At 45.5% G+C, this 23867-nt stretch overlaps 1 protein-coding gene across 1 annotated transcript; it reads right to left on the reverse strand.

Annotated features, from left to right (window-relative positions):
- Positions 1-21768: 21768 nt before the first annotated feature.
- LOC135983737 (scale keratin-like) lies at positions 21769-23867 on the reverse strand. Its single transcript, XM_065596972.1, has 2 exons — positions 23842-23867; positions 21769-22690 (listed from the first exon to the last, which is right to left on the reverse strand). Exon 2 carries the CDS (start codon positions 22667-22669, stop codon positions 22175-22177), a length of 495 nt encoding a protein of 164 aa, XP_065453044.1. The 5' UTR covers positions 22670-22690; positions 23842-23867; the 3' UTR covers positions 21769-22174.

The raw sequence follows: 23867 nt of genomic DNA on the forward strand, positions 1-23867 counted from the left end.
GACCCTGCAGGGTGAAAGAAACAGGGGCCTTAAGATAGGCATCATTTATTTTTATTATCACTTAAAGTCCCTTTACACAGGGAAAAAAGAGACCTTGCTTTTAAGGAGAATTAGGCCCTACATATTCTATTATTTCCAGCAATATGTACCTTTAGCACCTCACTTTCACCTTTGCTACTTCACATGTCTAATGGAGAAGCAGCATAGTTCTCTGCTTTTATTTTGCTTTGTCTCATTTCCCACCGACTGTGGGAAAACAAGGAACTTAAAATGGTTGTAAAGGGGACTTGTTTGCCAATCTCTGCAGCTCCAACAAAGCAAACAGAACATGAAATGCGCCCCACTGAGGCGTGTAACCGGTCGTAGCCCTTCTAGTAACACTGGAAATACATTCTTTCTGCTCTGTAGTATTTCTTCCTGTAACTGTCTACTGCCAATTTCATTTGCATTAAAAACTCTGCTGCATCGTAATATCCGTCTCCTGGTTCTCCTTACTCCTCCCTGCTTGCTTAAAAATTGCGTTGGATGAAATTGCTTCCCACAGAGCTGGAAGCACCGGACACTTCTCCAGTTGCTATTTTCGAAGCCCTGGAGTGATAGGAGAATATGGCGTTTGGAGTGGTTGATAGCATTCTGCCGGCCCCGAGTATCAGGGTGGAGTTCCTCCTGGCATTACCTGTTTTAGCAGAGTCTTTTCCTGCAAAGACTTAAACAGATTTTCACTTTAAGAATGTAAGTTTTTTCTTTGATTTCAAGAAGACCAATCATCACATGGATCGCGGTAAAAGTCAGCGTGAATCTTTGCAGGACAGTGATCCAGGTTTTCCCAGGTTTTTGTAAGGAAAAGAAAAGTGGCCACCAAATCACATACTTAATACCCCGCCCCTTTTGGGGCCCTATTCCAGCACCTCCTCTTCACCCGAGGCCCCACCTCGCTGGCAACAAAATGTCAGATGAAATTCAATGTTAAATGCAAAGTAATGCACATGGCAAAATACAATCCCAACTATACACACAAAATGATGGGGTCTAAATTAGCTGTTACCCATCAAAAAGAGATCTTGGAGTCCTTTGCAGTACTCTGGGTGCACTACGCTTCCACAGTACTGCAAATTTATAGGAATCCTTCTCACTGTGTCAATATCATCCTGAACTGCGGAACGCTCGTTCTCCAGCTCCAGAAGGCTTACAAATGATCTCCAGTCATCAACGGGACAGACACAACTGAGTAATGCAGTTGTCCTTAACGGGCATCAAGACCATAGCAGGGAACTACATGTAAATAAGATGCTGACAGTGTCATCCAGAAAGCTACAGTGTGACATAATGTGTTTAAACTGGGACGTTAGTGAAGACAGCTTGTAGGTGATTGCAATGATTTTAATATACTGCAATTCATGATAATGTAATGATGTAGTTCATAACAAATTAATCATTATTAAAATAGTAAAGATACCAATGATAGACACATATTCAATAATTAGAATATGAAAGAGATGTATAAATATACGTTTATAAAGTCTGCGAGAGTCTTTGCAGGACAGCGCCCCAGGTTTTCATAAGGAAAAGAAAAGTGGCCACTAGATCAAATACTTAATGCAATGTTAACTGTAGACCAAGGGTGACGGATTCTTCCTAATAGTGGGAGGGTCACGAGACCCCCCCCGCTCCGTGGGCCCACTCTTGCCCCTCCTCTTCCCCCAAAGCCCTGCCCCCTTGGCCAAACCAAAGCTAAAGGCAGGCCGGGGAGCCCGGGCTCCTCCATCTGCCGGGGCGCAGGGGCCACAGAGCAGCCCCCGGCCCATGTTCCTGGGTGGCTCCTGGGCCCCCTACACATGGCTTGTGGACCGTCCGCGGTTCCCCACAGCTGCCTCTTACCCTGAAGCGGCTCCCGCTTGCAGTCTAGACTGAGGGTGGAATTTCGTGGGTAAGAGGAGGGGCAGGGGGCCGAGCTGGGACAAAAAGTGGACCACAATCCATAGTGGTTCCTGCCCGCCTCGAGTTTTGTACCAGAGGTCTGCTCACATCGCAGGCCCTAGCTCCAGACAGAGCTTGAGTGTGGAATGTGAGAAGTTCTGTGCTGCTCCCAGATTCTGCCCTTGGGACAGGGGGTTTGTTTATAAACAGAGGCAGGATGATTTATATAACAAAAGGCTTGTCCATAAATAAAACTAAGGATCATTATATCAGAGGGGTAGTGGTGTTAGTCTGTATCCACAAAAACAACGAGGAGTCTGGTGGCACCTTAAAGACTAACAGATTTATTTGGGAATAAGCTTTCGTGGGTCAAAAACTCACTCCTTCAGATACATGGGGTGAAAATTACAGATTTGGGCATAAATATATATTGACACACGAAGAGAAGGGAGTAACCTTACAAGTGGAAAACCAGTGTGGAAGGCCAATTTAGTCAGGGTGGTTGTAGTCCACTCCCAATAATTGATGAGGAGGTGTCAATACCAAGAGATGGAAAATTGCTTTTGTAGTGAGCCAGCCACTCCCAGTCCCTATTCAAGCCCAAACTGATGGTGTTAAGTTTGCAAATGAATTGTAGCTCAGCAGTTTCTCTTTGAAGTCTGTTTTTGAAGATTTTTTGTTGAAGAATGGTTACATATAAGTCTGTAATTGAGTGTCCAGGAAGATTGAAGTGTTCTCCTACTGGCTTTTGTATGTTAACATTCCTGATGTCTGATTTGTGTCCCTTTATCCTTTTAGGTAGAGGGACTATGCTAGTTTTCTTCTTAGGATGTAACCTCTATGTGAGTGGGGGTTGGTCCCTCTATCGTGGGGAACTTTCCTGGCTTATACGCTCCCTCAGTGGAGTTGGCTAGCCAAGAATCTGAGTCCTCGCTCCCACTCCCTTTACCCAGAGGCTGCCTGACCTCGAGGGCTCCCCTTCCACTCTCCTGTGTGGCAGAGACCTTGTCACCCCGACAAGGCTGGGCCCAGGATTCCTGAGGGACTCGACCCGCAGTCTTGTCATGGACACTTAGGACAGGGGCAGGGTGTCCCCACACCGGGGTGCTCTCTTCACACCGGATGCTTCGCGGACCCAGTGATCATTGCATATAGTTCAAACAAAAACAATTTATTAAACAGCAACTAATAAATAAATAAGGAAAAAATAGGAAAGGTTAAATGAACGAGTTAGCCCACCGGGTGGGCTGAGGGACACCACAAATGGCTGTCTCTGGAGTTGAAGGACAGTTCACAGTCTGTTCCTCCTGGCCAGTCCCCGGCTGTGCTGCAGGGATGCGGGCGGTCGGACACTTGCTCTGGCGGTTTCACACGTCCTCAGGCTCTAGGTGGCAGGACCCTTCTTCCCAGCATCAGGCCCCCGTCAGGGTTCTGATCCCCGTCTTGGCTGGTGGCATCTGCCCAGGGTCCCCCCCACTCTCCCCAGCTGCTCACCGCCCCCGGCTCCGGACGGCTCCAGCCCCAGCCCCAGCCCCAGCCCCACTCTGCCTCAGCTCGGCTGCGGCTCTGCTCAGCTCAGCTCTGCCTGCTGCTCTCGCCTTAGCTCGACCTCCCGCTCAGGCAGCTCGAGCTCACATGGAGGATGGGACTCCGGGTTCCTGACTCCCGCATTGGCCTGCCCACCCTGTCAATCAGGCTGACCTGCAGGGTTGGGCTCTCGCCATTGCCCCTGGGAACTGTCAGTCTCAAGATCCCTGATTTCTCATTGGTCCTTCCCCTTTCTTTTGGTAGTAGGAGAGGGCCACGAAAAAACCCCATTGAGCTTTAGTAAGGGGCCAACAGTCCCCTGACATCTACTGCCAGACACACGAGTTCAGTCCAGCATCACAAGACGATGCTTTGGTTTGTAAACCTTATCGAGTCACCAACAGTTGTTGATGAATAAACAAAAGTGGTTTTTTAAATCAAAATAAAACACAACCCCCCACCTTCTCCCCTGGTGTAAATCTGCTCTGTTCCACTGGCTTCACTGAAGCTACACTAAGTTAGACCAGATGAGGATCTGCACCTAGATTCACTTCTGAACGTGAGAACGTAGCAGTTGCCAGGCTGGAAGAGACAAGTGGCCCATCTAATGCAGTATCCTGTCTCATTAGTGTCATTCACTGGCTGCTTCAGAAGAAAGCAGAAAAACAATGAATTAGTGCTTTATGGTGGAAACTTAGGGAATTTCTTCCTAAACCCTAAATCAAAAATTGGGGGTGAGAATTTTCAAAGCTCCCTAAGGGATTTGAATACTCAACTTCCAACTAAAATCAACAGGCTCTAGTGTGCCAAATACTGTACATGTCTTGCTCTGAAAATCTAGGCCTTAACTTCTAAACCATGAAGAAACCAACGCCGGCAACCCAATAAGAGAAAAAAATTGAAAAAACCCCAAACCCTTCCCATTGTTAAGAATCACAGAGTGTCTGTGCAAGATTCAGTCCTAAATTAAAAGAATCACGAGGACATCATCTGAATGATTATGGAGAGAGCGACTTGAATAGGGTTCTCTAGTTCACAGAATAGAATAAATTAAAGGGATTAGAAGACCCCTGAGTCCTGAGTTTTTTTAGACAGTTTTTTAGGCTTCTGGAGGACTTGAGAGGCCCTTTATTCATGAAGCCCAATTAGTTAAAAATCAAACTTTGAATAACTCCTTAAACTGATGTGATTTTCTTCCTTTGTCTTTTTGAGGATCATTTTCTTCCTAATTCCAGAAGGAGTGAAGTGCACATGACACCCTGCAGCTCCCTTTCCTCTGAAAACGTGATGGGCCACCTACATACCTGGGATCATTCTACTGACTTCACTGATGCTGCAGTGGGATACTCGGAAGCCATGAATGGGAACTGTCCAATGCAGTTCAGGAGCAGTGGTGAGTATGGGGTGAGTAATCACTATGACTGGTTTTATTGCTGACTCTCCACTTGCTCCCTGTGTAACCTTCACCTCAAGGTGCTTGTTCACCTCCACATACACCAGATCTCATAGTGATATTATGCTTGATGATCAGAGGCTTCCACAAATCAAAGGACTTCAAAGCACTGCAGGCTCATTAAAGTTGTGTGCGTGCACAGGGGTTCTATTATTTTAATAGCAGATTAGGTTCTAACAACAATTTTTTGGTGGCCTTTGACAAACCCGTCTCTCTTTCTCTACCTCCCGGAGTTCTTCACCGAGAGCCTTCCTGGGGAGGGTGGACTGGGAACTCACCGGCTGACTGCAGAATCCAAGGCTCCCTGTGTCCCATCAAGGCGGGAGCAGGGGAGCTTTCCGGCGACCAAATGACACAGCCGGCTCCACCGACAAGAGCTGCCTCATGTGCCGTGCATATAGGCCCCACATGTCTCCAGAGGTGCTGCCCGGAGCCCCCAAGGAGGCTGTGAGGTGTAGGACCCCGACCACTGCTGGCGATGCCATTGCACACCCCAAAGAGGTGCATCTTGCTGCCTTTGGTAACAGCTACTCAGTACCAACAGGTGGGCGCTGCCAGAAGGGGCTCCTGCTTTGCACCCCCACAATCCCGCCCATGCTTTTGAGGCTGACGTAGCTGCAAAAAAGTCTGCAGGTGGCCTCATTTGGGAAACACTGGATTAAATGAATGTTACAAATCCATGTTAAGGTTTCTGATGCCATGCCAATAGTGAGTGGATGATTCCCAGGCTCTGAATTTGAGGCAGATTCTGAGCCACTGGATGTCAGTAGAGTTCCCTTGACTTCAATGACGTTCTGTGCCTTACAACTGAGGGAAGCATTTAATGCTGCTCGGGTTAGAAGAAATCCTGGTGCGGGTGTATTTTCCACTTTAAAAATTATTCTAATTCTGGCTGAAAAGCTTTGTGTGAGAGATGGTTCTTTCAGAATGCACTAGGTTGGTGAGACTTCTAATGAATCCAGTCTCATCCCACAGCTCTCTGATCATTGAAGAAGGTGTCCTTAACTGTCAGCATTGTGCTTCTTCCTTTGCTTTATTATCTGAAATTTCTCACAAGACCTAGTTCTCTTGGCAGCTCAAGGGTGGAGATGCAGTACCTCTTGTTTCCCATTGGTTTCGCTATATGTTGGATCTGAGCACCGGGGGGTAGAGGTGCAGAGTATGCACAGAGAGAGACATTCACAACAAGGTTTCTCTAAGCCGGGCTAGATAAAATGCGTTCCTTCAATTTGAAGTTGATGGAACTGTTCCCTTTTACACTTGTTCAGTATCTGCCCTTAAACGTCAAAATATATATATAAAAGGGAAATGCAAAGGTATATGGAACGAAAATCAAAGAGCCCCAATTTCAAAGGCTAGGAATCACAAACTGAGCGCTGGCGTGACATCTGAGACCTTGAGGTGCATTTTTAAAGTGAATCTAATCTTCCGTGTTGGAAGATCTAATCCCAGTAAAAAGTTATTACTACTTTAGTAATTCATCTCTTTGGCTGTATAATACTTGATGAGTGTTTGTGAAGTGCTTTGAAATGCTTAGATCGGAGGAAGCCTTAGACAATCCACCCTGAAAGTTACAATTATACCTGTTTGCCACGGAGGTGAAGGGAGGCACATTCAGGTGAAGGTCAGACAGGGAGCGACTGGCAGAGTTAGAAATAAACCCCAGTAGTTGGGACTACTCATGCCGAACACTAACCTGTATCTCCTGAACCCTACTGGATACTTTCCATTCATGGCTTCCAGATACATCACTAACCTGAGAGTAACTCTTAGAGAGGCTCATTCTGGAATTTTTAAAATTTTGTTTTGATGATTTTGAGGGGAACTTTTGGGTGAAACATCTTCTCATCTAAGTGTGAAGAACGATCAACCATTGAGAGTGTTGCAATGCACCTTAACTCCCTTTATTTGTAGTTGTCTCAGTAGTGGGTATTTACCCTTGAGAAAAATCAAATTCTCTTGTACCAAAATTTGTCCCAGCATGGATTGTATATTGAGATTTTTATTCCTACACTGTACATGAGCAACCTTGAAACGTACACACTTGTAATTCCTGTGGACCTTTATAATCCTCATGTCTAAAGAAGGCAATGTTACAGAGATAACCTATCCTGTGCGTCGTTTCACAGACCTGGAAGAATTCATTACCATTGTGCGTTTCGAAGGAGAGAAAAAGCAGTGCACAGAGTGCACTTGGTTATTTCATTGCCGTGGGTGCTACGAGTTAAAGCAAGTTTTTTAAGCTGGAATTCCAGTTTGATATTTATAAGGCTACCACACTCTTGGAAAATTGACAGACTTGTAATTCCTTTGCAGAAGTATTAGCCTCAGGTATAAAGAAGCCACAGTTAAAGTGGATCACAACATTAGCCAGTTTTTTATTGTTGATGTTTAGATCCAAGGATGCAAACATTTTGTAACCAGACATGTTACTAACCTTGTCTTGTAACACAGTGTAACAGGGATCAACCTAGAGCTCAGCCTGTGCTAGGAGGAGTCAGAAGTATTGGGTTGTATTTCTGTTTCAATTGTTGTTGGGGTTAGACGTCTCTGTACTGAGTCATACGGTCACTTTAAACAAAATGGAGGTCAAGGTCTCTTGTGTCATTCCCTTAATCAGGTTGTGATTTAGAGCCACACAATTTGGGGTTATTTCATTTTCATTCAAATGTAGTTTTGAGTTTAGTATTTTTTTAAATCTGTGAGGGGTGGGATGGCCCTCTCCAGTTTCTATCAGCCTCAACAAGTCAACTGGTAGGCAGTGCCCTGACTCTGAAGTGGTGATCAGACTCTCACGAGTTCTTTTGACCCTCTCAGGACCAAGTCTCTGTAATTTCCCTCAGAAAAGCCAAGTGGGACCGTAGGAGCCCCTCTGGTCAGAGCTGGTTTCGGGGGCTCATTCGCTTTTGGAGGGATTTTTTTTATTGGGAAATGAAGGTGCTCTCTTGAGGTAAATCAGTATGGTTGCTTCACCTTCAAAAAGAAGAACAGGAGTACTTGTGGCACCTTAGAGACTAACAAATTTATTAGAGCATAAGCTTTCGTGGACTACAGCCCAGAAGTGGTGCCACAAGTACTCCTGTTCTTCTTTTTGCGGATACAGACTAACACGGCTGTTACTCTGAAACTTCACCTTCAAAGAGGCTGAGGACCTTAAAATCAAAGCAAGACCCTTCTGCCCTGTTCCATGGATATGAAACCCACTCTTGGGGGTATTTTTTATATGTTAAACAACATGCTGGTTCTGGGGGAATGTTTTCTGCAACTTGCCTGTCGTCAGACGCTACCGATGTGGTGCTCTGCTCTAGTTCAATGTTGATAACAGTCAGCTGCGTGCATGTGTTCCCCCTGTGTGCTGCCCCAGCTCTGCAGATCGCTGATACAGCAGACCCTGAGAGAACCCCCAGTGACCACAGACTCCGATACGGTACGAAGGCCCCCGGCCAGGTTTATTGTCAAACGAAGCACAGAAATAGTTTCCAGCAGACTCTACAGGACATACTACAAATTTGTGCCCCCTGAGAATGGACCAGCTCAGTCAGTGGCAGGAGTTTCCACTGCCCCCTAGGCCAGGCAAAGACAACTCCTCGGGGATGCATTCTTATACACAGGTACAAACAAGTTACTCATCACTCCTGACGTATTAAAGTGCAACCCCCCCATGTAGTAAGGTGCCGCCTCTCACCTTGTACATGTTGGTTCGAACAAAACAACTCTATCCATCATATTCCCCTTTTGACCCTGTCTTTAGGATGGGTCAGCCTGTTCCTTGTTATCTGTATGGAATGTGCAATTATGCCAAAGCTCTGGTATCTGGTGTCCAGTACCATTTAGGTATGTCTCTTTTTGCAGCCTCAGCCCTTTCCTTGCCAGCGTCTGTGAGCAGGGCCTGTCTCTGGCTCACAGCTTAACTTTGCTTTGGGCTGGTCTACACTGGGGGAGGGAGATCGATCTAAGATATGCAACTTCAACTACATGAATAACTTAGCTAAATTCGACGTATCTTAGATCGATTTACCTCGGGTCCTCACGGCGCGGGATCGACGGCCGCAGCTCTCCTGTCGACTCTGCTACCGCCTCTTGCTCTGGTGGAGTTCCGGAGTCGACGGGGAGCGCGTTCAGGGATCGATTTATCACGTCTACATGAGACACAATAAATCAATCCCCGATAGATCGATTACTACCTGCCAATCCGGCGGGTATTGAAGACGTAGCCTTTATGTTAGCAAAGTCTTGACCATTATTTTAGTTCAGGCCTTAGACCTCATATTGGGCCTCTGATAAGGGTTTATGTTTCAGGGCCTCATCTTACTACAATGCCCTTTGGCTGATCAGACTTTATGTCGAATCTCATCCCACAGCCATCTCCTCCTTCACCAAGATGTGTCATTTTCCTCTCTCCAGGGTTTCTTGCTGGGCTCACTCAGCTGCATTGTCTTACAAGACCTCAGTTCCTTGGCAGTTCAAGGATGGAGAGATGGTTTCTGGTAGCGTAGAGTTCCAAGACTTAACTCAAAATCTTTCTGTTAAAGAGCACTGCTTTCTTTCACTCTGAGCCATCCCTCCCCTCGACCCATGAGCAAATCTGCTCTAGGCAGCCCTTTGAGACAGCATTGGTGACCCAAGTGGAGGTCCAGTGTTTTACTCACCATAGATAAGATTCACCCCTGGGCAGATGGCCATCACAAAGGCCCATGCTCCACTTTAAGTCCCTGCTAAGACTGAGTTTGAAAGTTTAAAATGGGACTAACATTGTTCATAGGCATACCCTGCCAAAGGGTAAATTTCAAACTTAAAGGCCTGACAGGAAACATACGGGAGGCAATGGAATGATTCCCATTGATTTCAAAGGGGATTGGATCTGACCTGCTGGGAATGGAGGTGGTGAGAATGGAGAAAAATGGCTTCCTGCTTCCTAGCATGTTTAGAATGAATTGCCCATGCCCCGAATCACTACTAGCATGAATTGAAAGGACCAAACTGGATTCCTTCATGACAACCACTTTTGCTATTGATGCTGCTCAGAATCGCCTTGACATTCATTCTCATTGCAGCACCAATAAAGTCATTGGAATGACACAAGAAATGTATTTGGCCTAAATAATTTTAAGATGAAAGACAACTGAAGAGTGCAATGTGCATGTCACGCTCTCTGAGGCTGAGTTTAGCCCAATAATCACCAACGCTGAGGAAAACAATGTAACTAATTAGGACCTCCTCCACAAACGGCATCGCAGATCCTCCAGACAGTCCTAGGAACTGTATAAAAGTGCTCACGACTCATAGGTCTTCTAAACACTTCTCTGGACTTCATCTCCTCAGTGAACTGGGTAAGACCAATTCAACTCAATCACTTTCTAACCCCAAAGTTGGGCCTCTTTTCATTTAAGGTGGAATCTTGTATGTACTCACTGTGATTTTTATGAGGGATCAGGGTGTTCTTCCATAAGTATCTTGTGTCATTATTCAGTTGCAGGAGCTGATGGAATCATGATCTGAAGCTAAAACTGGGACTTTAAGAACAACATATGCAATTGCTAAACATATTTCCTAATAACTGGACAAAGAATTAGGGCATTTAAATCTTTTCAGTAACTTTAGAAAGTCCCGTAGCCTTATTTCAGTTAGCTGGATTAGGAAGAAATTTTCTCAGGTTAGTCCAGAAAGGGCCAATTCAGTGGTCTTCTACTTTACTCTGAAGCAGTTAGTCCTCACTATTGGAGACATGAGAATATACTAAGCTGACAGGAGATGTGACCCAATCTAGCAATTCCTCTGTTCTTCTCAGCAGAAGTACCCATTGAAGGTGCTTTTCCTCAGATGGTGTAATTTAGTGTCGCTTCACGGAAAGCAGTGGACCTGAACCCATTTTACCCCAGCTGAGGAGTTTGTCTGTAGTGAACTGTTTGGAGAAAAAAAAGTTTCTGTTTCTTGTTTCAGCAAGTATTGGTGACTCCCAAGGTTTGGAAAACCAAAGAGTCACACTGTGATACCAGACTGAACTGGTTTGCATGCAGAGGTTAAATCCTCAAAGGAAATTATGCGATTAACATGAGCCCAGACATGTTCTCTTTGAGAAATGTCTAAAATCGACCCCGAATCCCAGGTGTCCAGCATAGAAATAGTGACACTTATTCCTGCCGGTGTTTTTCAGACAAAGTCATTGAGAGGGTCTGAAAAAGGCCAGTTGGGAGGGAAGCTTACTGCGAGTGGACAAGAGGTGTAGAAAGAGAAAATAGCAACAAATACATTACCAGGCACATAGAGACTAAGTCCATTTCTCCTCTCTCTCTCAGGCCCCGTGCAGACCTCACTGCAACACTAACCGAGCTTTCAAGCTTTTCTTCCATAGGCACTTGTACCTTCTCTTTATCCTAGTCCCTGTTGTGTGTTTCAGGTTTGCCTCCATCCCAGAAAGATGACTTTCTCCAGCCTGTGCTATCCAGAATGCGTCGTGGCCCGACCCAGTCCAGTCACTGGCAGCTCCAACGAGCCATGCGTTGGGCAGTGCCCTGACTCCGAAGTGGTGATCAGACCCTCACCGGTTGTTGTGACCCTCCCCGGACCAATTCTGAGCAATTTCCCTCAGCAAAGCGAAGTGGCAGCCGTAGGAGCACCTGTGGTCGGAGCCGGTTTCGGAGGCTCATATGGTTTGGGGGGATTGTACGGCTATGGAGGCCATTACGGAGGGTTGTATGGTTTAGGGAGATTAGGTGGCTTCAGGGGCCTTTATGGTTATGGGGGATTATTGGGCCATGGGGGATACTGCGGTTACCCAGGCCTTTATGGTTACGGGGGATTATGGGGATATGGAGGATATGGCCGTAGGTATCTTGGTGGATATTGTGGGCCATGTTAAACCCAGCAGGAACATCTGTGGAAGAAGGAAGAACCAGGAAATGAACAGCAAGATACAGATTCACCCCGATCTTTTGGGCATGGCTTTCAGAAGTGCTGTGCAAACATGGCTCCAGTTGAACTCAGTGGGAGCTGTGTGTGTTCAGCACTTTGCTCTGATAGCCATGCTGCATTTCTAATGTTACGCTTTATGACTCTTTCTGCCAAGGCTTTCCCAACCAAGTGCTGAGTCTCTTTTTCTCTTGAGGACTCATTCTGAACTACACACAGGCTGTTTACATTGACCCTGCAGTGTGAAGGAAACAGATGCTTTGAGATAGGCATCATTTATGTTCATTATCACTCTAAGTCCCTCTCAAGGAGAATTAGGCCCTACATGTGCTATCCTTTCTATCAATACGTACCTTTAGCAACTCACTTTAACCTTTACTACTTCACATGTCTAATGGAGAAGTTGCGTAGTCTCTGCTTCTATATTCCTTTGTCTCATTTCACACCCGACTGGGGTTAAAAAAAAAAAGAACTTAAAATGGTTTCAAAAGGGGACTTATTTGTCAACCTCTGGAGCTGCAACAAGGCACAAAGAACATCTTGTGTGAAATACATCCCATTGACGCAGGTGATGGGTCAGAGCCCTTCTTGAAACACTGGAAATACATTTTTTCTGCTCTGTAAAATTTCTTCCTGTAACTGTGTACTGCCAATTTCATTTGCATTAAAAACTCTGCTGCATCATAATATCTGTTTTCTGGTTCTCTTTGTTTCTTTGTCCTTTTTAAAAAATTGTATATGGGCAGGAGGGCCTCTGTGGTTAAAGGAGCCATACGGTTGTGGGAGAAAATAGGGTTGGGGGGATTCTGATGTGGTCATCGGTACCTTAATGGAACCTGTGGGCCATGCTAAATCGAGCAGGCATATGCATGGGAACAGGAGGAAATGAACGGCAAGATACAGATTCACGTCTGATCGCACAGGCCTGGCTTTGAGAAGTGTTGACTACACCCAACTCAGTGTGAAATAATGAGAGAGCTGCATTTCATCACCACCTCTGCAAACATTCCCAATGTTTCCCATGTTACCCTATATGGGTATCCTCGAATGCCTTCCTAGCTGTGGGCTTCTTCTGTTATAAACTCAGTGGGCCTAATTCTCAACTACACAATGGATTTTACACCACGCTCTAAACTGCAAATCTCAGGATCAACAATAAAAAACTGGCTAATATTGTGATCTACTTGCACTGTGGCTTTTTTATACTTGAGGATAATAGTTCTCCAAAGGAATTACAAGTCTCTCAATTTTCCAAGGTTGCAGTAGCTTTTTAAATATTAAATTGGGGTATATTTCTGACTCTGCCAATCGCTCCCTGTCTGACCTTCACCTGAATGTGCCTCCATTTCCCTCTGTGGCAAACAGATATAATTGTAACTTTCAGGGTGGATTGTCTGAGGCTTCCTCCGATCTCAGCATTTCAAACCACTTCACAAACACTCATCAAGTATTATGCAGCCCAAGAGATGAATTACTAAAGTAGTAATAACTTATTACTGGGATTAGATGTTCCAACACGGAAGATTAGATTTTCTTTAAAAATGCATGTCAAGGTCACAGATGTCATTCCAGTGCTCAGTTTGTGAGTCCTAGCCTTTGAAATTGGGGCTCTTTGATTTTCATTTCATATACCTTTCAGCTCTAGTGATAGAGATTCTCTAGGTTATAGTCAGGAACAGACGATGGAATAGGATAATGTAAAGGCCAGATCAGAGGAGAAACATTCACATAAAAAAGAATCTAACACATCAGAAAAGGGCAGACAAAGAAACAGTGACAAGTTTTTAAAGTGCCTGTACACAAATTCTAGAAGTCTAAATAATAAGATGGGTGAACTAGAGTGCTTTGTGATAAAGGAGGATATTGATATAATAGGCATCACAGAAATCTGGTGGACTGAGGACAATCAATGGGACACAATCATTCCGGGGTACAAAATATATCAGAAGGACAGAACAGGTCGTCCAGAGGTGCGGGAAGGGAGTGGCACTATATGTGAAAGAAAATGAAGAATCAAATGAAGTAAAAATCTTAAGTGAATCCACATGTTCCATAGAATCTCTATGGATAGAAATTTCATGCTCTAATAAGAATACAACATTAGGGATCTATTATCGACCACCTGACCAGGACAGTGATAGTGATGATGAAATGCAAAGGGAAATTAGAGAGGCTATCAAAATTAAGAAGTCAATAATAGTGGGGGGTTTCAATTATCCCCATATTGACTGGGAACATGTCACCTCAGGACGAAATGCAAAGACAAAATTTGTCAATACTTTAAATGACTGCTTCTTGGAGCAGCTGGTACGGGAACCCACAAGGGGAGAGGCAACTCTAGATTTAGTCCTGAGTGGAGCGCAGAAGCTGGTCCAAGGGGTAATAATACCAGGACTGCTTGGAAACAGTGACCACAATACAATAGCATTCAACATCCCTGTGGTGGGAAGAACATCTCAACAGCCCAACATTGTGGCATTTAATTTAAAAAGGGGGAACTATGCAAAAATGAGGGAGTTAGTTAAACAGAAGTTAAAAGGTACAGTGACTAAAGTGAAATCCCTGCAAGCTGCATGGGCACTTTTTAAAGACACCATAATAGAAGCCCAACTTCAATGTAGACCCCAAATTAAGAAACACAGTAAAAAAACTAAAAAAGAGCCACCGTGGCTTAATAACCATGTAAAAGAAACAGTGAGAGATAAAAAGACTTCCTTTAAAAAGTGGAAGTCAAATCCTAGCAAGGTAAATAGAAAGGAGCATAAACACTGCCAAATTAAGTGTAAAAATGTAATAAGAAAAGCCAAAGAGGAGTTTGAAAAACAGTTAGCCAAATACTCCAAAGGTAATAACAAAATGGTTTTTAAGTACATCAGAAGCAGGAAGCCTGCTAAACAACCAGTGGGGCCCCTCGATGATAGAGATAGAAAAGGAGAACTTAAAGACGATAAAGTCATTGCGGAGAAACTAAATGAATTCTTTGCTTCAGTCTTCACGGCTGAGGATGTTAGGGAGATTCCCAAACCTGATCCGGCTTTTGTAGGTGACAAATCTGAGGAACTGTCAAAGATTGAAGTGTCACTAGAGGAGGTTTTGGAATTAATTGATAAACTTAACAGTAACAAGTCACTGGGACCAGATGGCATTTACCCAAGAGTTCTGAAAGAACTCAAACGTGAAATTGCGGAACTATTAACTAGGGTTTGTAACCTATCCTTTAAATCGGCTTCTGTACCCAATGACTGGAAGATAGCTAATGTAAGGCCAATATTTAAAAAGGGCTCTAGAGGTGATCCCGGCAATTACAGACTGGTAAGTCAAACGTCGGTACCGTGCAAATTAGTCGAAACAAAAGTAAAGAATAAAATTGTCAGACACATAGAAGAACATAAATTGTTGGGCAAAAGTCAACATGGTTTATCTAAAGGGAAATCATGTCTTACTAATCTATTAGAGTTCTTTGAAGGGGCCAACAAACATGTGGACAAGGGGGATCCAGTGGACATAGTGTACTTAGATTTTCAGAAAGCCTTTGACAAGGTCCCTCACCAAAGGCTCTTACGTAAATTAAGTTGTCATGGGATAAAAGGGAAGGCCCTTTCATGGATTGGTTAAAAGACCGGGAACAAAGGGTAGGAATAAATGGTAAATTCTCAGAATGGAGAGGGGTAACTAGTGGTGTTCCCCAAGGGTCAGTCCTCGGACCAATCCTATTCAACTTATTTATAAGTGATCCGGAGAAAGGGGTAAACAGTGAGGTGGCAAAGTTTGCAGATGATACTAACTGCTCAAGATAGTTAAGACCAAAGCAGACTGTGAGGAACTTCAAAAAGATCTCACAAAACTAAGTGATTGGGCAACAAAATGGCAAATGAAATTTAATGTGGATAAATGTAAAGTAATGCACATTGGAAAAAATAACCCCAACTATACATACAATATGATGGGGGCTAATTTAGCTACAACAAATCAGGAAAAAGATCTTGGAGTCATCGTGGATAGTTCTCTGAAGATGTCCGCGCAGTGTGCAGAGGCGGTCAAAAAAGCAAGCAGGATGTTAGGGATCATTAAAAAGGGGATAGAGAATAGGACTGAGAATATATTATTGCCCTTATATAAATCGATGGTACGCCCACATCTTGAATACTGCGTACAGACGTGGTCTCCTCATCTCAAAAAAGATATACTGGCATTAGAAAAGGTTCAGAGAAGGGCAACTAAAATGATTAGGGGTTTGGACAGGGTCCCACATGAGGAGAGATTAAAGAGGCTAGGACTTATCAACTTGGAAAAGGGGAGACTAAGGGGGGTTATGACAGAGGTATATAAAATCATGAGTGATGTGGAGAAAGTGGATAAGGAAAAGTTATTTACTTATTCCCATAATACGAGAACTAGGGGTCACCAAATGAAATTAATAGGCAGCAGGTTTAAAATAAATACAAGGAAGTTCTTCTTCACGCAGCGCACAGTCAACTTGTGGAACTCCTTACCTGAGAAGGCTGTGAAGGCTAGGACTATAACAGCGTTTAAAAGAGAACTGGATAAATTCATGGTGGTTAAGTCCATTAATGGCTATTAGCCAGGACGGGTAAGGAATGGTGTCCCTAGCCTCTGTTTGTCAGAGGGTGGAGATGGATGGCAGGAGAGAGAGATGACTTGATCATTGCCTGTTAGGTTCACTCCCTCTGGGGCACCTGGCATTGGCAGGATACTGTAGACGGGAGACAGGCAGACTGTACGGTAGACAGGATACTGGGCTAGATGGACCTTTGGTCTGACCCGGTATGGCCATTTTTATGTTCTTATGTTCTTAGTTCCAACGTGTGATATGCACATTGCAATTTTCAGCTGTCTTTCATCTTAAAATTGTACAGGCCAACTGCATTTCTTTGAGGATAATAGTTCTCCAAAGCAATTACAAGTCTGTCAATTTTCCAAGGTTGCAGTAGCTTTTTAAATATTAAATTGGGGTATATTTCTGACTCTGCCAGTCGCTCCCTGTCTGACCCTCACCTGAATGTGCCTCAGTTTACCTCTGTGGCAAACAGGTATAATTGTAACTTTCAGGGTGGATTGTCTGAGGCATCCTCCGATCTAAGCATTTCAAAGCACTTCATAAACACTCATCAAGTGTTATGCAGCCCAAGAGATGAATTACTAAAGTAGTAATAACTTATTATTGGGATTAGATGTTCCAACACGGAAGATTAGATTTACTTTAAAAATGCATGTCAAGGTCACAGATGTCATTCCAGTGCTCAGTTTGTGAGTCCTAGCCTTTGACATTGGGGCTCTTTGATTTTCATTCCATAAACCTTTCATCTCCCTATTATATATATTTTGAAGTGTAAGGATAGACACTGAACCAGTGTAAAAGGGAACAGTTCCATGAACTTCCAATTGAAGGAATGCACTTTAGCTAGCCCGGGTTAGAGAAACCTTACTGGGATGCATCTCTCTATTGGGAGTTCCTCTCTATCCATATTCGGCACCTCAACCTCTGGTGCTCAGAGGCAGGAGGGACGTGTGAACCTCTGACTGGGAGAGGCTACCCCTTGCCCCGCCCCTTCCACCAATGGCCCTCCACTTCCACCCGAGGCCCTGCAGGAGCCAGTTCCCATGTCCCCAAGCTGAGAGCTGCCCCCAACCACTGCGGCCACTGACCCAGTTCCGCGGCTAGGCCCCCAGACCCAAAGGAGTGCCGGGAGGGCGGAGGTGCGCAGCCTCTGCCTCCCTAGCCAAGGGAGGGAAAGCTGGGCAGCGCACTGTCCCAGCCACGGAGCGCGGGAGGCCATGCGGTGAGCTGCCCCAGCCCTTGAGTGCGGAAGGGTGGGTGGCGAGTGGCCCCAGCCTCCACAGCCCCAGAGTACAGGAAGGTGGGTGGGGAGCGGCCCCAACACCAGAGCACTGGAGCAGCAATTGTACATAGGGAGTGTCGTGGAAGGGGGTGGGGTTGCACCCTGCCTATGCAACCCGCCACCCGTGCTCAAAGCCAACGTATAGGGAAACCAATGGGAATCATCAGGTACTGCATCTCCGCCCATGAGTAGCCAAGAGGACTGTGTCTTGTGAGAGACTTCAGCTAATGAAGAAAAGGAAGAAGCACAACGCTGACGGTTAAGGATACCTTCTTCAACCATCAGAGAGCTGTGGGATGAGACTGGATTCATTGGAAGTTTGACCAACCTAGAGCATTCTGCAAGACCCGTCTCCCACACCACGCTTTTCAGCCACAATGAGAATGAAAATACACCCCCACCAGGATTTCTTCTAGCCCGAGCAGCACTAAATGCTTCCCTCAGTTGTAAGCCCAGAACGTCATTGCAGTCTGTGGAGCTGTACTGATGTCCAGTGGCTCAGTATCTGCCTCTTGAGCTCTGTAAAGGAATGTTTACTAAGAAAGGGAAATGCAAAGGTTTCCTGAATGAAAATCAAACAGCCCCAAATTCGGAGGCTGGGAATCATCCACTGACTATTGGCATAACCTCAGAAACCTTAACATGGATTTGTTTAATCCAGCGTTTCTCAAAGGAGGCCACCAGTGGATTTTTTTGCAGCTACGTCAGTCTCAAGAGCATGGGCGGGATTGTGGGGGTGCAAAGCAGCAGCCCCTCCTGGCAGCGCCCACCGGTTGTTACTGAGTAGCTCTTACGAAAGATGCGCCGCATTGGTGTTTGTAATGGAATTGCCAGCAGGGGTCGGGGTCCTGCACCTCACAGCTTCCTCGGGGGCTCCGGGCAGCACCTCTGGAGACATGTGGGGTCCGTGTCCGCGGCACGTGAGGCAGCTCAATCATAGTGATTATCACCCCAGGCTCATCACTGCTGCTGAACTGCAGACATTAGAGCCTATTAATTTTAGTTGGAACTTGAGCATTCATATCCCGTTGGGAGCACTGAAAAATCTCACCCCCAATTTTTAATTTAGGATTTATGAAGAAACTCCCCAAGTTTCCCTTATAAAGGACTAATTTATTGTTCTTCTGCTTTCCTGTGAAGCACCTGGTGACTCACACTCATTGAGACAGGATACTGCATTAGATGGGCCACTCGTCTCCTGCAGCCTGGCAACTGCTACCTTCTCATAGGAAGAAGTAATTCTAGGTGCAGATCCTCGTCTGGTGTAAGTTAACATAGCTCCATTGAGGTCAGTGGAACACCGCAGATTTGCACGAGGGGAGAAGATGGGGGTTTGTGGTTTGTTTTGATTAAAAAACCCCAGTTTTGTTTGTTCATCACCAAGTGCTGGTGACTCTCTGAGGTTTACAAACCAAAGCACCGCCTTGTCATGCTGGACTGACTTGTGTGTCTGTCAGTAGATGTCAGGGGAATGTTGGCCCCTTACTAAAACTTAGTGGGTTTTATTCATGGCCCTCTCCCAGTACCAACAGAAAGGGGAAGGGCCAATGGGGAATCAGGATCCTAAAACTGACAGTCCCCAGGGGCAATGGGGCAAGGCCAACCCTGCAGGTTAGTCTGATTGACAGCACGGCAAGCTAATGAGGGAATCAGGAGTCCGGGGTCCCATTTCGCTGTGTGAGCTACAACTGCCTGAGTGGGAGGCCGAGCTAAGGCGAGAGCAGCAGGCAAAGCTGAGCTGAGCAGAGCCGCAGCCGAGCTGAGGCAGAGTGGGGCTGGGGCTGGGGCTGGGACTGGAGCTGGGGCTGGGGCTGGGGCTGGGGATGGAGCCGTCCGGAGCCGGGTGCGGTGAGCAGCTGGGGAGAGTGGGGGGGACCCAGGCCAGACACCACCAGCCAAGACGGGGATCAGAACCCTGACGGGGGCCTGATGCTGGGAAGAAGGGTCCTGCCACCTAGAGCCTGAGGGCGTGTGGGAACGACCAGAGCACGTGTCCGACCCGCAGCATCCCTGCAGCACAGCCAGGGACTGGTCAGAGTGTAATTAACAATGGTGGCAGACAGACTTGATTCTCAAACTCTACAACTGCTATAAAGAAGTAAGAGAACTGTGTGAGAAATACACCACTCCGGAGCTGGGGATAGGATATGGCCCTTCATGAAACCATGGACATGTAGTCTTGCTACTCTGCTTCTTTTTCCTTTTTCTTTTTCTTTTATTATTCGGCAATTTTTGACTCCACTTTATTTCACATTCAAATATATACTACCTCATACTCTTGGTCTTCTGGTTTAATTGCTCTTCCATTCATTATCTCTTTATATCACCAGAGGCTTCCATATCTCTTGCCCAAAAGTGTCCTCCAGGTTTCGATATCTCTAATGTGATGCACAACTCAGGAAAGCTTGAGGCCTCTTATCAAAAAACGTTGAGCATGAACAGCTCCGGTTTGCTTCAATGGGAGGCTACAGGCCCCTTTTTTCTAAAGAACTGAGTACTCAAAACTCACTGTGAGCCAGGCCTCTGTCACGCCAGCTCCGATCAGCAAAGGGGAATTGGAGCCGGCTGAGTAAGCCCAGTCTGAGTGGCAAACGGGGAACAACGGACAGCCTCGTTAGCCCGGGGCTACATAATGGCTGGCAGGAAGGAAGCCAGGGAAGTAAGAAAAAGGGAAGAGCGAGAGAAGAGAGGCAGTGGGAGCTCTTCACTGCTGGCCTCGGGAGCTAGCAGTCCCTGAGGCTGTAAGACTGAAGCTGTTTGTAGCTACAAGGTGGAGGGAAAGTAAACTGTGAATAAAGAACATGGGTGTTTGCACCAACGCAGAGATCTCTGGCTGGTTTGTGGGGGCAGAAGCTGCACCCTGTTACACTCCCACTGAAGCAAACCGGAGCTGTTCGTGCTCAACATTTCTTGATAATAGACCACAAGCTTTCCTGACTTGTGCACCACCACTGGGAGTATCCAAAGCTGGAGGACACTTTGGCCAAGAGATGTGGAAGCCTCTGGTGATATGAAGAGATAATGAATGGAAGAGCAATTAAACCAGAAGACCAATAGTATGAGGTAGTATAATCTCCCATAATCACTGGGTCATCGGTTACAGTGTAATCCTCCATAACTTGATAAGCCTCTATCACCACCGCCAACGTCAATGGCACCCCAGGATTCCACTCTGCTTTCCTGAGGGAAAGATCTGAGAATTGCTCCTGGGAAGGTCATGACAGCCGGTGGGGGTTGGATCAGTGCTATAGAGTCAGGGCACTGCCTTATGTCTGGCTTGTGGCAGCTGTTGTGCATGCTTTGTGAAATGTCGCTCCACACGTTTGTGAAGCAAGACATCTTTCTGCCATGGAGATAAACCTAAAACACACAGCAGGTACGGCAGTAAACATAAGGTACATGGTGGCCACTTTTCTTTTCCTTACGTCAACCTGGTCACTTAAAGTCTCCCACAGATGCTTACTGTGAACCATTTGATTGGGCTTCTTGAAACCAAAGAAAAACGTACATTCTTAAAATGAAAATCTGTCTCGTCTTTACAGGGAAAGACTATTTGCTAAACCATGGAATGCAAGGAGGAATTCCACCTGGGTACTCCGGGCCTCCGGACTGCTGTCAACCAATGTAAGAGCCGGATTATCCTATCACAGCAGGGCTTTGGACGGTGCAACTTGAAAAGTTCCCGGTGCTGCTGGCTCCACAGGGAGGAATTTTGTCCAGTGCAATTTTTAAAAAAGGACAAAGAAACAAAGAGAACCAGAAGACTGATATTTTGATGCAGCAGAGTTTTTAATGCAAATGAAATTGGCAGTACACAGTTGCAGGAAGAAATACTACAGAGCGGAAAAAATGTATTTCCAGTGTTTCAAGAAGGGCTCTGACCCATCACCTGCGCCAATGGGATGTATTTCACACAAGCTGTTCTTTGTGCTTTGTTGCAGCTCCAGAGGTTGACAAACAAGTCCCCTTTTGAAACCATTTTAAGTTCTTTTTTTTTTAACCCCAGTTAGGTGTGAAATGAGACAAAGGAATATAGAAGTAGAGACTACGCAACTTCTCCATTAGACATGTGAAGTAGCAAAGGTTAAAGTGAGTTGCTAAAGGTACGTATTGATAGAAAGGATAGAACATGTAGGGCCTAATTCTCCTTGAGAGGGACTTAGAGTGATCATGAACGTAAATGATGCCTATCTTAAGGCCTCTGTTTCCTTCACACTGCAGGGTCAATGTAAACAGCCTGTGTGTAGTTCAGAATGAGTCCTCAAGAGAAATAGAGAATCAGCACTTGGTTGGGAAAGCCTTGGCAGAAAGAGTCATAAAGCGTAACAGTAGAAATGCAGCATGGCTATCAGAGCAAGGTGCTGCGCACACACAGCTCCCACCCAGTTCAACTGGCGCCATGTTTGCACAGCACTTCTGAAAGCCATGCCCAAAAGATCAGGGGTGAATCTGTATCTTGCTGTTCATTTCCTGGTTCTTCCTTCTTCCATGTATGTTCCTGCTGGGTTTAACATGGCCCACAATATCCACCAAGATACCTACGGCCATATCCTCCATATCCCCATAATCCCCCGTAACCGTAAAGGCCCGGGTAACCGCAGTGTCCCCCATTTCCCCCTAATCCCCCATAACCATAAAGGCCTGGGTAACCATAGTATCCCCCATTGCCCAAGAATCCCCCATATCCGTAACGGCCGCCGTAACCACCTAATCTCCCTAAACCATACAATCCTCCGTAATGGCCTCCATAGCCGTACAATCCCCCCAAACCATACGAGCCACCGAAACCGGCTCCGACCACAGGTGCTCCTACAGCTGCCACTTCGCTCTGTTGAGGGAAATTGCTGAGAATTGGTCCGGGGAGGGTCACGACAACCGGTGAGGGTCTGATCACCACTTCGGAGTCAGGGCACTGCCTAACACACGGCTCGTTGGCGCTGCCAGTGACTGGACTGGGTCGGGCCACCCCGCATTCTGGATACCACAGGCTGGAGAAAGTCATCTTTCTGGGATGGAGGTAAACCTGAAACACACAACAGGGACTAGAGATAAGACAAGGTACAAAGGCCTGGTGGAAGAAAGGCTTTAAAGCTCTGTTACAATTGTATTGAGGTCTGCAGGGGGCTCGAGAGAGAGAGAGAAGAAGTGGACTTAGTCTCTTTTTGTGTGGTCATGTAGTTGTCACTATTTTCTCTTTCTACACCTCTTCTCCGCTCGCAGTAAACTTCCCTCCCAACCGGCCCCTTGATCCCCTCTCAATGACTTTGTCTGAAAAACACCGACTAGAATAAGTGTAATGTAATTTCCGTGATGGACACCTGGGATTCTGGGACCATTTTAGACATTTCTCAAAGAGAATATGGCTGGGATCATGGTAATCACTTCCTTTTGTTTGAGGATTTAACCTCTGCATGCAAACCAGTTGAGTCTGCTACCACACGGTGACTCTTTCATTTTCTAAACCTTGGGAGTCACCGAAACTTGCTGATGAATAAACAGAAACTTTGCTTTGCTCCTAACAAATCAGTAATGGCAAACTCCTCAGCTGGGAAAAAATGGGTTCAGGTCCACTGACTTCCATGGAGCGATATGAAATTACACCATCTGAGGAGAAGCACCTTCAATGGGTATTTCTGCTCAGGAGAACATAGGAATTGCTTGACTGGAGCACAGCGCTTCTCAGCTTCATCCATTCTCGTGTCTCCAGTAGTGAGGAGTAACAGCTGCTTTAGAATAAAATAGATGAGCACTGAAGTGGCCCTTTGTGGACTAACCTGGGAAAGGTTCTTCCTAAACCAGCTAAGTGAAAGGTGGCTAAGGGACTTTTTAAAATTTTAAATGCCCTAATTCTTTCTCTAGTTAATGGGAAATACGTTTCACAATTGTATATGTTGTTCTTAAAATCCCTCCTTTAGCTTCAAATCATAAATCCGCCAGTTCCTGTCACTTCATAATGACACACTATAGATACAAATAAATAAATAAAATAAAAATAATTTTATAATTAATATTATAAATTGATATATCTGTAATATTATATATCTATAAGCATAACTGTAATTAATAAATAAGTAAAAATCACAGCGAGTCCATGAAAAATTCCACCTGAAATGAAAAGAGGCCCGACTGTGAAATCTCTGGGGTTAGGAAGAGAGGGAGCTGAATTGGACTTACCGAGTTCACTAAGGAGATGAAGTCCA

The sequence above is a fragment of the Chrysemys picta genome, chromosome 1, assembly GCF_011386835.1.
Source record: "Chrysemys picta bellii isolate R12L10 chromosome 1, ASM1138683v2, whole genome shotgun sequence".
NCBI lineage: Eukaryota > Metazoa > Chordata > Testudines > Emydidae > Chrysemys > Chrysemys picta.

Bases quoted from the DNA above. Each gene is read 5' to 3' on its own strand.
- LOC135983737 (XM_065596972.1), bottom strand. From the start codon at position 22,669: ATGACTTTCTCCAGCCTGTGGTATCCAGAATGCGGGGTGGCCCGACCC.